The sequence below is a fragment of the Erpetoichthys calabaricus genome, chromosome 15 (assembly GCF_900747795.2).
Source record: "Erpetoichthys calabaricus chromosome 15, fErpCal1.3, whole genome shotgun sequence".
Taxonomy (NCBI): domain Eukaryota; kingdom Metazoa; phylum Chordata; class Cladistia; order Polypteriformes; family Polypteridae; genus Erpetoichthys; species Erpetoichthys calabaricus.
This window is the reverse complement of record NC_041408.2, coordinates 20,667,744-20,685,050: the sequence shown is the minus strand read 5'-3', so window position 1 is coordinate 20,685,050 and position 17,307 is coordinate 20,667,744. Positions and strand designations below refer to the sequence as shown.

At 37.3% G+C, this 17,307-nt stretch overlaps 1 protein-coding gene across 4 annotated transcripts in view; it reads left to right on the top strand.

Moving 5' to 3' along the window:
- Positions 1 to 17,307, top strand: part of LOC114643083 (potassium voltage-gated channel subfamily H member 1) — an 846,735-nt gene that overhangs the window by 516,882 nt on the left and 312,546 nt on the right. For all 4 annotated transcript variants that reach the window (XM_051919675.1, XM_051919676.1, XM_051919677.1 and 1 more), the window contains exon 8: positions 14,149 to 14,348. In XM_051919675.1, coding sequence (XP_051775635.1) covers positions 14,149 to 14,348 — 200 coding nt within the window. The remainder of the gene's footprint in view (positions 1 to 14,148; positions 14,349 to 17,307) is intronic.

Sequence of the window (17,307 nt, the reverse complement as noted above, 5' to 3'; positions counted from 1 at the left end):
TCTAGTTTCATGATATTTTTTTCTCCCATTTTCACTTAAAACACTATACAACCTGAACTACATCTTCGTTATCTGATCTGTTTTATCCAAAGCAAGGCCTGTTTTCTTGCTGGATTCCCCTGCAGATATTGGGGGCATATTGAAGCTCACTGAAGTTCTAAACACAGGGGACGACTGACTGTGTAAGAAGCCCTTGATAATGAAAAACAACAATCTGCCTTGCAATTCTATTTAAAAGTATAAGTAGCCGGTTGAGTCAAATGAGACTTAGATGTATAATTTTTCATCCTACACAGTAGAGTGGGATTTTCATCATTCTCATTATGAAGTAGCAAAAAAAAAAAAAAAGAAACGTTGGCTCAGCTTGTGACAGTGAGAGAGTGATTACTGAGCATATAATCTTTACATTAGTCATATGAAGAAATTAGATGAGTTTGCAGAGTGTTAGTGCAGCATGTGCGGATTTACTGTACTATTTGGTAGACTAATGTATTCAAGTGATCTTTTGCTGTTAAATTTATTTTTATTTGCTACATAGATCTTCACTGGTAGCATGGCGGATCCAAGGTTAATATTACCTCCCTGTAGTGTCTGTGTTTAATTTATTAATTAAGTACATTTAAATATGACTTTTCTAACTTATTTACAAAGACAGTGAAGAACTACTTCCACCACCGCCAATGTGTAGCATCCACCTGTCTAATGAAACAGCAGCCATTCTCGCATCACTACACTCAACTCCGATTAGCTATTGGTGATGAAGGGGAGAGAGAAATAGTTAGCCAATTAGAGACAGGGGATGAATAGGGGGCCAGAATGACCAGACTGTGGTGGGCAGTTTAGCCAGAACATTGGGATACATCATACACTTTGCAAAAATACCCTGGGATCTTTTATGACCTCAGTTTTATGTCTCAGTTGGAAAGATGGCAGCAGTTTGTACCACAGTGTCCCTGTCATTACCCTGGGGCATTGGGATCCACACGCAGACCGGGGGTTTAAGCGGCTCCTGATGGCCTCACTCAGAGTTTTCCTAGGTGCTTTCCCATCCAAGTACTGGCCGACCACAAACATGCTTAACTTCAGGTGGACTACCTGTTCTGAGGTGCAAATCTTATTTCTGCTGGCTGGGAGGTCTATGTGTAGAGTTTGACTGCTCTCTCCAAGTCTGCCCTCTGTTTTTCTGCATACTGTAATCCACCTGTACAAACCAAAGATGTTCAGAATACAGCAGTTAAGAAACTGGCCTTCAAAGAATGAGTGTGGGCATAAGAAACATAAGACATTTGACAAACGAAATGTGACCATATCTGTCTATCTATGTTTAGCTAATAGCTAAGCTGTCCTAGCATCTCATCCAGATTCTTCTTAACAGTTGTCAAGCTTTCTACTTCAAGTACATGTCTTAGTTTGTTCCACATTCCCACAACTTGTTGTGTAAAGAACTGCTTCCTGGCTTTAGCTGCGCACAATACTCCAGATATAGTCTTGTTAGTGCATTAAGTGCGTATATACAAGTGTGCACTTTGTCATCCTGGCCATGACTGTTGTCTGCCTTGCATATGATGATGCTTGGATAGGCTCTGACTCCTACCATCTTTGTATTTAAAACAGCAGAAAATTGATGGATGAATGCTATACTGATTAACGTATATTTTAACACTGATTCACTTTCACAGTACTGTGATTCATGTTTTCACAATCCATTGATCTCACTAATAGTCATTTTCTTTGCCTGTTTCTGCCTTTAAAAGTAAATTGTGTGATTTTAGTAAAACACAGAAAACTGATGTTGAAATCTGAACGCCTCTCTATGCAGAAAGAGCAGAAAGTATAGCTGCCGTGTTTTGTGCAAGTAAGACATGCATAATGGAGTCACCCCTCCTTTTAATTTGAGTTTCAGAAGGCAGTCTTTTACTAAATAGGCTGATAGACATTTATTTTTGATACATGAACAAACATTCTATATCAAGAAAATACAAATGTCTGGACCTGTAAGCTCCCAGAGTGAATACTGTGACTGCAGAGAGTTAATGACTCCGTCACTCACTACTTAAGGAGAGAACGTTACTTCTTGTAAATTGTTTGGTTAGTTATGTAGCAGAGAGAAAGTGAAGAGGGTACTAACAAGAAGACTGAGGGGATATAGCTTTAGTTTATCAGGAGAATAACTGCCAAGGAGGGTTCAATATAGGCAAGTTTACAATATATGGAAAATTTCTTCTGTTCATCAGAGGCTGGAGGTGATCTGGGGGCTGATGGAAAGTGCACGTCAGTTTGTGAATGCCATGCATGTGTACGTGCTTAGCAGTGTATAAATGTCTTGCCACTTACTGTCTTCTGCTGATACTTTTAAGGAAGAGGTGTGAGAAACAGCAGGAGCTTACTCTTATAGCACATTCTTGTTCTTATAAGAAAAGTTTAAAAAAAAAGTTAATTAGTTAATAGAAGGAACACTAGAGAATAGTCATTTTTCATGACATATCCATGATTGGCATTCAAATATAAATAGAATTTAAAAAAAAAACCTTTTGTAGAGCATTTGCTGGCAGGAACTAGAAGACTTGTAGATGCCTCTATTGGGCAGGTTTGTCTTATCTTGCCTTGTGTAACTCGTTTTTTTCTTGTCTTTGCATGTCTTTTTCTTAGTCCTCCTTGTCAAATTAGAATACTTTTTTATGGATATCAATCTCACACTTTGTTGAATTTTAATTTTGGTTCTTTGCTAGTATCTGAATGCAGCTGTTTTTTTGGAAGATGCACCAAAGATTTACAAATTAATGTCTTAGGTCTGCTTTAACGCAAGATGCTCACATTACATAAAATAAATTACTTAACTCAGGTTCTGAAACTTATGTGACTGTGTTGAGAAGCAGCTTTTAAAAATGTCTCGGCAAGTTGTGGTTGAAACCCGACAAGTTTGCATGAAAATGAAAAATCTCAGCATCTGATTGCTGTAGTAATTGCCTTGAAAATGGAAGAAAATTTTTAAGCTAATGTCCAATTACAAAATAAATTTTGCTCAGTCATGATATACTGCAAGAAGATTTTATTGATTACTGAAAAAATACATTCTTTGAGTAATAGACATATGAAATAAGAATAATATTTGCTATGACAGCCTCAGCAACTTATTGTGGGAGTTCACAGCCAAAATTTTAACTCTATTGAAAAAGAAAGTCATATCACCATGGCTTCTCTCTCTCTCTCTCTCTCTCTCTCTCTCATGTATGTATGTATGTATGTATGTGAATACACTTTACTTGAGTATTCCTAGTTTTCATCCTCTGTCTTTCTCTGTACATTTACCATTCGTTTGCTCAGAGGTTGATGCGCTTGCTGCTTCCTGAGCAGCTCTTCTTTTCTCCTCCCTAACGGCCCGCTGCTTCTCTTCTTCCGTTGGCATCTTTTCACGTTTAGACTGATTATGTTAGTTTTTGTGTTACAATTACTTAGTACGTTTTTCTTAATTTTTCACTTAAGCTGGCAGTTAAGTCTTCAATCTGCCTCAAGAATGATTTAAGATATGAAGAGGTAGGGGAAGTGATGACGAAGGTGGTAGGGATGAGAACGGTGCCCCTACGCATGCCCCACACAGCTGCCCTGCTGCCAAAAGTTGATTCTACAATAAAATAAAATAGAAATAAAAAGGGGAATAACCTTGGAGGTCAATCATCACCACAAAAGCGGATAGTAGACGTCACATAGTATATGTGTACCAAATTTCACGTCAATAGGTGAAACGGTTTGGGTTGTACAGGTGATTTACAGACAAACGAACAGCCACGGTAGCGTATTATATAAGAAGATATATATATATAATATACAGTAATCCCTCCTCCATCGGGGGGGTTGCGTTCCAGAGCCACCCGCGAAATAAGAAAATCCGCGAAGTAGAAACCATATGTTTATATGGTTATTTTTATATTGTCATGCTTAGGTCACAGATTTGCGCAGAAACACATGATGTTGTAGAGAGACAGGAACGTTATTCAAACACTGCAAACAAACATTTGTCTCTTTTTCAAAAGTTTAAACTGTGCTCAATGACAAGACAGAGATGACAGTTCAGTCTCACAATTAAAAGAATGCAAACATATCTTCCTCTTCAAAGGAGCAAAAAAATCAATAGGGCTGTTTGGCTTGTAAGTATGTGAAGCACCGCGGCAGAAAGCTGTTGAAGGCGGCAGCTCACACCCCCTCCGTCAGGAGCAGAGAGAGAGTGAGAGAGAGAGAGCCAGATAAAAAAATCAATACGTGCCCTTTGAGCTTTTAAGTATGCGAAGCACCGTGCAGCATAGTTAAAAGCTGCACACAGAAGGTAGCAACGTGAAGATAATCTTTCAGCATTTTTAGACAAGTGTCCGTATCGTCTAGGTGTGCAAACAGCCCCCCTGCTCACACCCCCTACGTCAGGATCACAGATAGCGCAAGAGAGAGAGAAAGAAAAGTAAGCTGGGTAGCTTCTCAGCCATCTGCCAATAGCGTCCCTTGTATGAAATCAACTGGGCTAACCAACTGAGGAAGCATGTACCAGAAATTAAAAGACCCATTGTCCTCAGAAACCCGCGAAGCAGCGAAAAATCCGCGATATATATTTAAATATGCTTACATATAAAATCCGCGATGGAGTGAAGCTGCGAAAGGCGAAGCGCGATATAGCGAGGGATTACTGTATATATATATATATATATATATATATATATATATATACACACCTGTATATATATAAGATATAAAAGATGCAGAGTTAAGTTTAATTTATTGTCATGTGTGCATAGTACATATTGCACTGCAATTCTTACTGTCATGTCAGTGACAATAATTCAATACCAACAAAGGCACATACACACACAATAGTATATGTGGATTGCAACAGCTATGTAAACTTTTCTGTACAATACACACTGCGTGAATTAAATGTCATGCTGCAAAACAGGTGCTGATTTGGGCAGCTTTTTAGCAAGGCTCATAACTTCAGAAAGAAAAATAGGAGAATTTTCTGGCTCCTAGCATATAAAACAGTCCTCACTACAGTCAAGCAGAAAGCCAGATCAGCTGAATTTGACACTTTTCATGAGGAGTGTTGAAGCCATATTGGTTTGAAGGCTTAGTTTTTATTGTGGTTTTATTGTAGTTATGGATTAAATCACCCTAAAGCAAAGGTTTTGTTGCACACTTAAGCAAATAAAGTGTAGCAGTATCTAAGAATAACCTTGTCTAATCTTGATTTAATTTGGGACACCTTTAGTGGCCAGAGTTAATTCAGACAGTACAGGGTGCCAAATGTTTGAAATTAAAGAGATTAAGAAAGTAGCAAATGTACTGGCTTCTGACAGAAAAGTAAATAACTGTGATTTAACTAGGCAAGTAAATCCAGTCATTTAAATATAGCTGGTTTTAGTAGAACCTCGTATTTATTTGGTCATTTTTAAACTTGGCATTAGAAACATGTTCCTTCAGTTAAATTACAGGTCAATCCCCATCCACACAACTACCTTGTGCACTCCAGAGTGTTACTTAGATTTTAGAAATGCATTTCTCAAGTAGGATGGGCAACACGGCGGCACAGTCGTAGCGCTGCTGTCTCAAGTTTGCATCCTGGGTCCTGACTTCATGGAGTTTGCATGTTCTCCATGTGTCTGCATTGTTTTCCCCCTGTCCAAGGACATACAGGTTATGTGAATTACTGACACTAAATTGGCTATAGTGTGTGTTTGAGGTGTGTGTTTGCCCATCAATGGCATGGCGCCCTGTCCAGGGTTTGTTCCTGCTTTACGCACTATGCCTGCTGGGGTAGACTCCAGCTACCCAATAATCCTGATCTGGATTAAGTGGGTTTGAAAATGACATGAAATTTCATAAGGAAAAAAATCCTAATCTTACCCACACATGTGATTTACAGTATGGGTGTCCTATTTAACTGCTGCCAATGGTACCTTTACCTAAATAGCATCTTTAAATCCTTTGTATCACTTCTCTCCCTTAAGCCCTGAATGTATTGGACTAAACAGACCCCCTGTTGGGGGTGGTTACTTTTTTTTTTAATAAGAATGACATCCTTTTAGTTTCTGAACAGCTTAGGCAGTCAATAGTCTTTATAAAACCTGAATCTTAGGAGCGACTTCAATTTATCTTCTATTCTACTCCTTGATAAAGTAGTATTCAAGTTTAATCCTGCATGACCTACAGTATTTTGAGATTCATCATCTCTCTTGTGGTCTGTATCTACATCACCTTACATTTCTGTAAAAGCAGATAACATCAACAGGTCTTGTTACATAAAGAAGACAATTAACATTTTTAACTAGAAAAATCTAAATTCCTTGACAGTAATTTTTTTGAACTCTAACCAAAGACCATAGATTCAAATAAAATGGAAAGCAGTGGTTCTTTGCTATCTCTTACAGAACCAAGAGTTGAAATATTGGTTTTTGTTCCATCTTGTCAATTTGACAGCTCAAATGCTGATTCAGAAGCTGAATCAATTTTTAGTTTTGAACAAATGATGCCAACACTTTTGTTCCTCTTTGAATTAACAAATGACAAGCTGAGAATGCTAAACAACTCCCTGGTAATGTTTCATCTGGTCTTTTCTTCTTACCTCTTTCAGTTAGACCCATGTAATTGGGGCTTTGGAGATCTTGATAGGCACATAGGAATAAAACCTTTAGAAAGGCACTTTAGATGACATTTTTGATGACCTATTTTTTTTTGTGTGAGGACATCTTATAGAACTTGAAGGCTCAAACTCTGTTAATAGGTACCTACCTAGCCCTTTAAAAAATATGTTCATTCATGAAATATTTTTCCATGGTCTAAGGACAATACCATAAGTACTGTAATTGATGATCATAATTCTAAAGCCATGCATTATGCTCTAAGGAAATATCCTCAGCCAAAAAAAAAAAAATATTAAATGGGTTTCCAACTTTATAATTTTCTGACATCTGCAGTATCTCACTAGGCCCTATATTCGATTTCTGGAGTTTCAGGAGGTTTCTGTTGTTGTGCAGGGCTCCCTTTAAACATGTCATTTTACTAGCATCCTGAGTTTTATGGACAAACAGAGGTGTCAGCAAGAACTAGCAACACAATTTGCATCAACATTACTGATCATCTACAAACAAAATCCCAACTAAATATTTTAAATTCCATTTTAAGCACTGAAGGTCATCATGTCTTTGCCATGCTTGGCTGCTCTGACACCAGTAGCATCCAAATGCATGAACATTAATCCAGTCTTCCATAGTTCATGTTATGCCAATTCATCTTCTTCCAGTACTCAGGTGGCTGGTCATTTTGATCGCCAGTCTTTAAGACTTGTCTTATCTGAGTAAATTTGCCATTCAGAAGTGTAAAATCATTCAGAATCACACCACACACAAGACTTGAAACCCACAAGTAAAAGAGAAAGATGTCTTAATGTTGGACTAGAACCATATCTTCTGGCTGCCTTTTTCTGTGCTCACATTTGCTGTCAGCTGACAGTGATACAGCTTTCACTGTTCAACACATATAGCCGTCTAACACTCTTTTCCTGATCTAATGTTGCAGTTGCAGCTCAAGCCTCCACACAACCATAGGCCTGCAGGGCCAACAATGTGGAGAATTGTGCAGACTTAATCACTTCTCATCTATGCTGTATATTCTAGTGCATCTAGCTGTAAAACAAATCATGGCTAGCTAGATGACGTGCTCCTGCCTTTGTTAATCAACACTGGTTTCCAAATGTAGCTGCTGAATTAGAGTACTTAACAATCAGAAAAAAAATCATTCTCTTGGTCACTTCCACAAGATTTTGGCAACACCATTTTAAAGCTATGGTGGCTTCAAATGTTTGGAATCCCATCCTGTACCCGCCACTGTTGGAATCTAGCCTAGTTGGTCATGCTTGACGACTGTTGGAAACAGCTGTAAAGCCTACTTCATCAGGTCTATTTAATGATACCTAGAATGATCTAGAATTGATGCATGTGCAGTGTCCTGCGGCCAACTGGGTCCTCTTTTCCCATTCTTCATTCTTCGTGTTGTTTTTTTTTTTTTTACTTTGCGTCTTTGGCAGTGCTTCTGAAAAATAGTCAAGACAGTGCTTCATAATTTTGAAACTGCAAAAACTTAATTCACCTTTATTGACCTCCCAAATTTATGGACCAAATAACTTTATGAACAACCTCCTGCAACCATCCTAATGCACATGCTGGGATGAAGTATTTATATTGGAATGCGTTTGCCTTGCACCCGGTGTATGCCAGGGTTATGGTTTTGTAAAATATAATTTTTCTGATCAGTGTAGTTTCTTTCCAATATTCAGAATTGTTAGAGGTTACAGTGTTTGAATATTGTTTCTGTGATTGTAATTCTTATTTTGTGTTATTACTTTTGCTTTGTTGTATTGCTAGTTTTTTTTGTTTTTGCATTTGCTGTCATTTTGGACTTTTGTTTTTGGCATTGGTTTCCCATTTTTGCCTAGCAAAATTTTCCACAGCCATCACGCGTATTGTTGAGACATCCTCATCTGCAAAATGAATGTGGCATTGCAGTCCTCCTGGTGTCCAATACTTGGATTTCCAAAAAACAAATAAACCCTTTTGATTTGCTGGAAATTACCGTTTCAAGAAATTATTCAGGGCATAAAACATTTTGTCTGTTATTTGACTTTTGGCCACAATTTTGGGATTGTCAGTTTGGTTTTGTTTCATTGTCTTGAACATTTCTTCGTTTACTTGACCAATTTTTGATCTTTTTCTCTATGGCTACCATCGGTAGATCAGTCAGTCTCTGGCTAAGTGAGACTCAGATTTATCACCTCGTGGTTCAAAGCACTGCCATGGACCTGGTAGGTCTCTCTTTCTAGTTCAGCTTTGGTCAGCATGCCAAGTAACTGAATGCTGAAAATGCACAAGACAGTGTAGTGAATAGATACATCTTTAACAATAGAAATACTAGTAAAATAGGAATTCGTAACATATTTTAAATAAAAGATTTAGATAAAGTAAATTAACACAACTTGATTTTTCTCCTTGGGATTCCAGAACGTAATAATCAATTTTCTAGTCTCCTCAATTTACTTTACCTAGGTGTAGGGTCATTAGGCTCCCTAGCTTATGCCAGCATCATCTGACACAAGGCAGAACCAATGCTGAAGAAACGAGTCCATTGCTGATCAGAAACCGATGCACTGTAGACATGCACATTTGTTTGTATGCCTGCTGAAAAGTGACTAAATGAGAAGCAGGTATCCCATATATACCAGCATGCCCTTGATGTCATAGAGTAAAGCAAAGCAAGTGTGAAAAGAGTGATTTTTTATTTTAAACTAGTTGTTTTCTTTAATTAATATCACACATGTCTCCAAACCATGCACTCAGTCATTCAGCCTATGTAAATGGAGAAAAACACCCTGCTGTTTAGTGTCATCGTGAATTCCACACTGAACATGTACCAGAGAAAGCAAAGGAGAAAGTTGTCTGAGGAGTTCAGAAAGTAAATGATAGACCAGCATGTTAAAGGCAAAGCAGCTTGATGTTCCTGTGACAACAGTTACAAATGTTATTAAGAAGTTTAAGGTCCATGGACTATAGCCAACCTTCATTTATGTGGCCACAAGAGGAAAATCAAGCCCAGAATGGGCAGACTGATAGTGAGAATGGTAGGTACAAGCTGAACTTCGAGCTCAAATATCATCAGTGTCTGATCACACCACCTGTCTGTTTTTGAGTGCCAGTGGGCTATACAAATGATGACCCACGAGGACCCTACTGTTGAAAGAAAACATAAAAGCCAGACTGGAACTGGCTAAAATGCATATTGATAAGCCATAATGCTTCTGAGAGAATGTCATTTGGATAGAGGAGACAAATCTGGAGCTTTTTGGCAAGTTGAAGCCACTCTATGTCCACAGATGAGAAATCAAGCTTTCAAAGAAAAGGACACCATATATGCCAGGGGTCTCCAACACGTCACTTGTGAGATACCAGTAGCTCGCAACCCCTTTCCAAGTAGCTTGCCAAAGGGTTAATGAATCCTATATAAATTTGAAAACTTGATTAGTCAAATTAGGGGTGGGCAATCTTTCCAAAAAATCATATCACAATCCTTTTAACACAAAACCACGATTCACGATCTGAATTGCTGTCTGTCTTTTCAATGTGGCATACACTTAAGAGAATATCCGGACTCAAACTCATCAAGACCTAAGTAACACTTTATTTTAAATATCAAACAAAGTTGAATTCAATTGTTCTGTCTTTCGCTAACTAAGCGAAGCTGGCGAGTGAGTGAGGCCCGTTGCATGGATCTCGGATTCACGCAAATAAATTGGTACCACAAGCGAACTGTGATACATAGCAAAATGAGAGAAGTCACAAAATCAACCGGAATGTTCAAGCAAATTATAGAAAAAAAACTGATCTAAATCCGTTAAGTAGTTCTCTTGTGAAAAAGCGGACAGACAGACATACATTGGATTTTATATATTATATACAGTATTAGTAAACCTTCAAAATAATGTGCATTTAAAGTTTTAACAGCATTGTCAGCATTTCTGGAGCTAAGTAGAGCCAGATAACTATACGAATTTTCACCAAGCAGCTCTGAAAATGTCTGCTTTGTTTGGATCTCCATACCTCTGAGTCTGACATGAATGTCATGAAATCAAAGTTCAGAACAAGACTGACAGACGAAAATTTAAATGACTTCAGAAGACTCCACCATACACCTCTCTTGTTGACTCCATGCAGTGCCAGTCATCTGACTAACTAAACAACACATCACACATGCAACTGGACATGTGAATAAAGTGAAACCGTGACATGGGACAAAATGACAAATAAATAAGTCATAGCTGTGTATTTGGAATTGCATTGTTTTATTTTGACAGCATTCATGTTTTAATTCAATAGTGTGAGATACACAAGAAAATGCATACAGACATACAAAATGCACTTGCAGATGAACTAAATATTTGTTGTGATGTTTTAATGCAAAATGTGAGTTATGGACACCAACATTTTGTAAATTTTCAGGCAAAACAAGCTTATTCAGTTTGTTTGGGTTGAAATAAGCTATGAGAATAGGCATTAGAAAACATGAGTAGCTCTCGGGCCATTTTCATTTTGTAAAAGTAGCTCTCAGGGGGAAAAGGGTTGGAGACCAATGATATATACAGTGATACGTGGAGGAGGCTCAGTAATGTTTTGGGGTGTCTTGAGTATGTGAAGGGAACAATGATATCTCAAGACCATCAAGAGATTCTGTAGTGAAAAGTAACTGCCTAGTATCAGAGAGCTCTGTGTCAGTCATAAGTCATGGATCCTCCAATGGGATAATGAATCAAAACACACGGCTACAAGTACCCAAGAATGGCTAAAAACAAAACTTTGGACTATTCTGAAGTGTCCTTTTATGAGCCCTGATTTGAATCCTATCAAACATCAATGGAAAGAACTGAAGCATGCAGTCTGTAGAAGGCCGCTTCAGATCTCACACAGCTGGAGCAGTTTGCTCAGGAAGAGTGGGTCAAATTATGTGTTGACAGGGGCAGAAGTCTCATTGAGAGCTCCAAGAATTGCTTGTATGCAGTTATTCCCTCTACAGGTTGTGCAGTAAAATATTAAGTTAAGGGCCCCATCATTTTTGTTCATGCCTTTTTTATTTGTGTTATTATTTGAAATATTCTGTTGAATCAAAACTCTAAACTGAAGTCTAATATATTTTTTCCCTTCTTTTCACAATGATGGGTGTCAGTTACTTTTGTCAATTTCAAGATATTTCAGAGACAATTTGTGGGTTCTTTTTTGTGGAGGTTAACAACAAATTTGTCCATGACTTCTATTTGATTTAATGCTTCACCATAAGTGCTCACTACATTATATGAAATTGTACTAAGTTTAAATTTGTTTTTAATGGTAAGTCGTGGTCTCTTTGTAAAATCTGCAGAGAAACTAAATTTCCCTCTTGGGACAATAAAATTGAATTGGGTCCAAAAATAATTCAAGCTGTATCAGATAGTCTGTAGTTCTGCATTTCATGAGTGGTATCTAAGAAAGCAAAGATTCATCCATGAGTTGGTACAGCAGAAAGCTTCATTAAAATAAATGCTGCAACAAGATCTGCAAGGTAAAAGTAGTAAACTCAAAAAAGATTTTTTAAATAATAAATAGCTTAACAATGGTAATTTACAGATAAATGTATTTACAAAGTAAAAGTATAAAGTGCAGTATATGCTATGAGACAGAGACTTACTGGGTAGGACAAGTGTCTGTGTGCTTTAAAAGCCCTGAGTCTTTAAATTCTTATTTAATGCTTTACTCTGGGTTATTCCAAAATCAAATTTCAAATTTCTGCTTCAGTGCTTCCGCATTTCTGATAAATCCTTGCTTTTATAGAGTATTGTCATCTAATTTGCTTAGTGGCATACATTTGTGACTTTTGGAATATGCAGGATATGATATTTCAAATGACAAAGCAAGCCTCTTCATCTTATTTGATACACAGCAAATCCTTTTGACTGTATAAAGGTTTTTGTTAAGATTTTAAAAGATTAGTGGAAAAAATCCTGCATCGTATTATATACCCAAAATGTATAAGGTAGATGTGATGCATCCTGGTTCAATGGCTGTTCAACAATCCAAGAAATATGCAACGATTTGTGCTCATACTCCACTGAGATGGAAGTGGCATTGATTGACCCTTGAGTGGGTATTTGAAATGCACCACTGACCAGGGCATTTTGTGACAGATTGTGTGAAGCATCAAAACTGTGACAACAGCTGTAATATGTCACTAAAGTCCATGTTTTTACACAACCCTGACAAATTGCCTGCTTGCTGCAGAGCTGAGAGACCATAAATCAAACACTCGGATAACCATTACTGGCAAAAACAGACTGGTGTTGATAATGAGTAGCCCAGGCTCTTCCTACTCATCTGAGATGGCCCTGCCATGTTGTTAGCATCCATAGGATTGATACGAGCTTGGTTCAGGGAGGCAGTGCTACAGATGGCGGTGAAGTCAGCACTTTATGTAAGATGATTTTTAGTTAATGTTAGATAATTTACCTGTTGTTCTACTGAGCCCTATTTACACGTTTGCTTTGTCAATTTTTACATGCAGAGTCTCCAGTGTTAACACATACAGTGCATATTTTTAAATGTTCTTTCCATAGATATACACTTTTAAGGGCTGTTTTAGGCCTATTTAAGTTAATTTAACACTGGCAATCCCAAAAAGAGTGATATATGCTTTAACGGTTATATATTCTATATAGGAAAGAAATTAGAACACAACAAATCTTTAAATAGCAATTTATAAATGTGTTTCTTATGTTCCTCTTAATCTTATTTCTTTTCTTCTTTTTATATACAATATGGATAAACATATTTTGATCATTTATCATCTACAGGTGATACATAGGATGCTTTTATCTTTAGGCTTTATAATGTACTCACAAAATGATCCTCATTTATCACATGAAAGTAGGTGCCATGATGATACGAAAAAAAGTAAGGCTGCCGGGTTCTCTTAAAATTGCAAACTGCTGAAAAACTTCTACATTGAAAAAAGAGTAAGAGTCTGTGTATCTATGTGTCCATCCAGTTGCTATGTCTCTGTTATTCAACAGATGGCTCATCACAAACAGTAGCACTGCCTTTACAAATCCCATACCAAATGGCATATAACACACCATATGTTGGAATGATAAATGCAATGCATTTTATTACTGCATGCATTACAAAATACATTGTAATTGATGGTGTACTGCAAATGTTAATGCCGAGGTCTGCGTCGATTGCTTAGATTTAAATCTGGTTTAGATGGGTAGCACTGCTAGTTGTATAATTAAAGAATATTTTATTCAATCTGTTAATAATAATTACTTATTGTTATTACTGTACATCTTTTATTCAGATATTGCTAATGTGGCATCACCCATTTAAGAATAAAATATGCACTACCAAGAGTGTCTCATTGTTTAAAACTAAACATTTCATACTGTATACAACATGTATATGTATCTGTAGTATATATTATACTTTTCAAATAGCAGAATTTGAAAATGTGTTGATTAACTGATTTAATTAAGCTCTTGAAGTGCTTATTGTAAATTTTGCACCATCATTAATAAATTAATATTTCTGTTTGCAGCTTTGCTGTATGCGACCATCTTTGGTAATGTGACAACCATCTTCCAGCAAATGTATGCCAACACCAACAGATACCACGAGATGCTCAACAGTGTGCGAGACTTTCTGAAGCTTTACCAGGTTCCAAAAGGTCTAAGTGAGCGGGTCATGGATTATATTGTCTCCACATGGTCCATGTCCAGAGGCATCGATACTGAAAAGGTATTAGCTTGCATGATGATGTTTATTTCATATTTTCTAATGGCATTATCAACTATACAGTGCCACTAAAGGGCCAGAAAAGAAATGCCACATTGGGAAAGATGTACATTTTTATGCAACACATTTTTTTTAGAAGAATAGATGCAAAGTGACTGCAGCTTTGAATGCTTCACAGAGAATAAGGCATGAGATAAAATGCAGCTATTTAAAATTGCAAAGAGAAAGTGATCAGCACTGTAGAAAACATGCATTATGACTTAAATATGACAGCCTAGCTTCAGGTTCTGAAACAACACCCTGCATCACGACTAATGAACGTAATCGTTCATGTCAACACTGGGCCAGCTGTTACATACTGTTAACAACATCTTGTTCTCGGCCTGGCCTGCCATTATATCTCCTTGAGAATTATTCTTTTTGAAGCCCTGGATGATTGCATTGTAATGGTGGTGCTCGGGCATCTGTCTGGTACACTCAGTTTATCTCTCCTGACTGAAAGCAACCCAGAATTGAGTGTATTTTCTTACAATTCAGCTCTAGTCTGGCAGAAAATGAGCTGTGAATAGATTGGATGATGCGTCGCTTGCAAGTGCTTTTACTTTCATGTTGTTCAGCAGAATTTTTAGCTGTTGATTCCTAGTTCACATTTTTCGCTGATTCCTGGTGCTCAGTAAGGTGTTCGTTTTTACCATATCATACAAACAAAGTTCTCTGAATAAGAGTTATTGTTCTGGGAAAAGGCAATCATCCTATTTTTTGATGCAGTGCTTTGGTGTAGAGAGTTGCTGTCTGGTAGTATAAGATCCTAGAATTGATTCTCAGATGTATGGAGTTTGCATTTGTATGCCATGTTCATGTGAATGCCCTGCTGAAACTGCACAGGCCTTTTATCCACATCCGAAAGATGTGAACATTACGTAAATTGACAGACCCTAAACTGGGACAATGGCTCAGACCATCATGACCAAGCAAGTTAGAAAATGGGTGAATGTGTGTTAAGTACCAGATTCCAAATGATATTTGCACACCATAATGCACTTTCTCAAGAATATAACAGTATCATTTAGAGCAGAAAGATATACTAACATATTTATAAAATGATTCCTTTATGACTTTTTAGAGAATATACAGTATGTTGCTATACTGAACAATAAAAGCCTAATCCCTGGAAAGACGCCCTTTTTCTGCAATGTTAAGATAAACTAGAGGAGAAAAGTAAAAGGCGTAGCTTTGTCTGTTGATTCCATAAATCTGTTATAATTGTGCTATAGCATCATCATCTACCTTCTGGTAAAAAAACATCTATTGCATCTGTGCATCTTTTTTTTTCTTCACCCAATGAGAAACTTATTTAATAGAATAACAGGAGATCAGTAATAATGAATATGTCAGAAGACATATGTATGTAGCAGGTGCACATTCAATGCATGATATGTAAAGTTAATATTTGTGGCTGATGATTTGTTGTACTGTTATGAGTTTAGGGAATGTCTGCATTGTTGTTATTTAGAGAATATGGGGGCCTTTAGAATGTGATAGGAAAACCTCAAGCAACGGGGGGAGACACTTTACAGATCTAATTGTTTGAGAGGAAAAATGGTTCAGTACTTCCCAAATCCAGGTGTGTAAAGCTTGTAGAAACTTACCCAAGATCACTTGAAGCTGTAATTGCTGCGAAAAAAGCTTCTTAAAATACTGATTTAAGGGTATGACTACTTACATGGTTGAGAGGTTTCAGTTTCTGATTTTTAGAAAGTTTGCAAACCTTTCTAAAAGCATATTTTTAATTCATCATTATGGGTTATTGAGTGTAGATTGATGGGCAAAAATGGAAAATTTATCCATTTAAAATGTAATCTACAACAAAATAAACTGTGCAGAAAGTAAAGGGGTCTGAATGCTTTCTGAATCCACTGTACATTCATATACTATTAATATGTTAATACATATCGATTTAAGAGATTTCATCTTTCTTTGCATAATTTTTTACCTATCCTGTAGTTATTTTTATTGTTTTTGTAATATTCTATTCAACACGATCATCCCCCAGTTCTTGGTGAGGAAACTCTCTGCTGGACATTGACACTCCACTGTGTAATTGGATTCAGGACTTTTGGATAGAAAGGAAACAGTCAGGAAAGCATTGGCAGCAGTACATCAAAACCATTAGGCTGAGCACAGGTGCCCCCAAGGCTGTGCACTAACCAGTTATTGTCTATGTTGCTTATGCACAACTGCACCGTTTGTCTGAGTCCAATATCATTGTTAAGTTTGCGGATGATACAACCATAGTGGGTCTCATCAGCAATGATATTAACACATCCTTTAGAGAGGAGGTTGAACATCTGGTGAGGTGGTGCAGTCAAAATAATCTCTCTCTCTAAATGTCGAAAAAAAAAAAAAAGTAGCGCGCACACACAAACCAAGTGTGATCAAGAGTACTGGTTCGATCCGCACTCACTCCTATATTTGCCGTTTTCAGTAGTAAGCTGCTCTTTTTGTTAATATTATACAGTACACACATGCACTTGATTTGTGTCTGTACTTGCGCTGTTACTTAGAGAGTCAGATCAGGGGGAGGGGTGATGTTAGAGCGGGTGAGCTTATTCAGTGCTTTTTCTTTCAGTACATGTGCCTTCCCTGTTTGTTTGTATATCTTTGCCTGTCTGTCTCTGTATTATGCAGTGCTCTGTCTGTCTGTGTGTTATGGATCTTGAAAAAAATAAGTTATAAGGACGGTTTGCTGACTTGGAGCACCACTGCCTTACTGTGCCACAGAGACGCAAGTTCGATTCCCAGCTTTGAAGAAAGTGTTTTTTTTTTCCTCAAACAGACATTGAATTTATAAATTGGTATGCACTGTAAATCGTTAACTTTAAAATGTCAATCGCGGTTATTTCTGTTGATTAATTCATGCTTTTTTACTTAGAGTCAGAACAGGAGCTTTTTCAGCTTATTC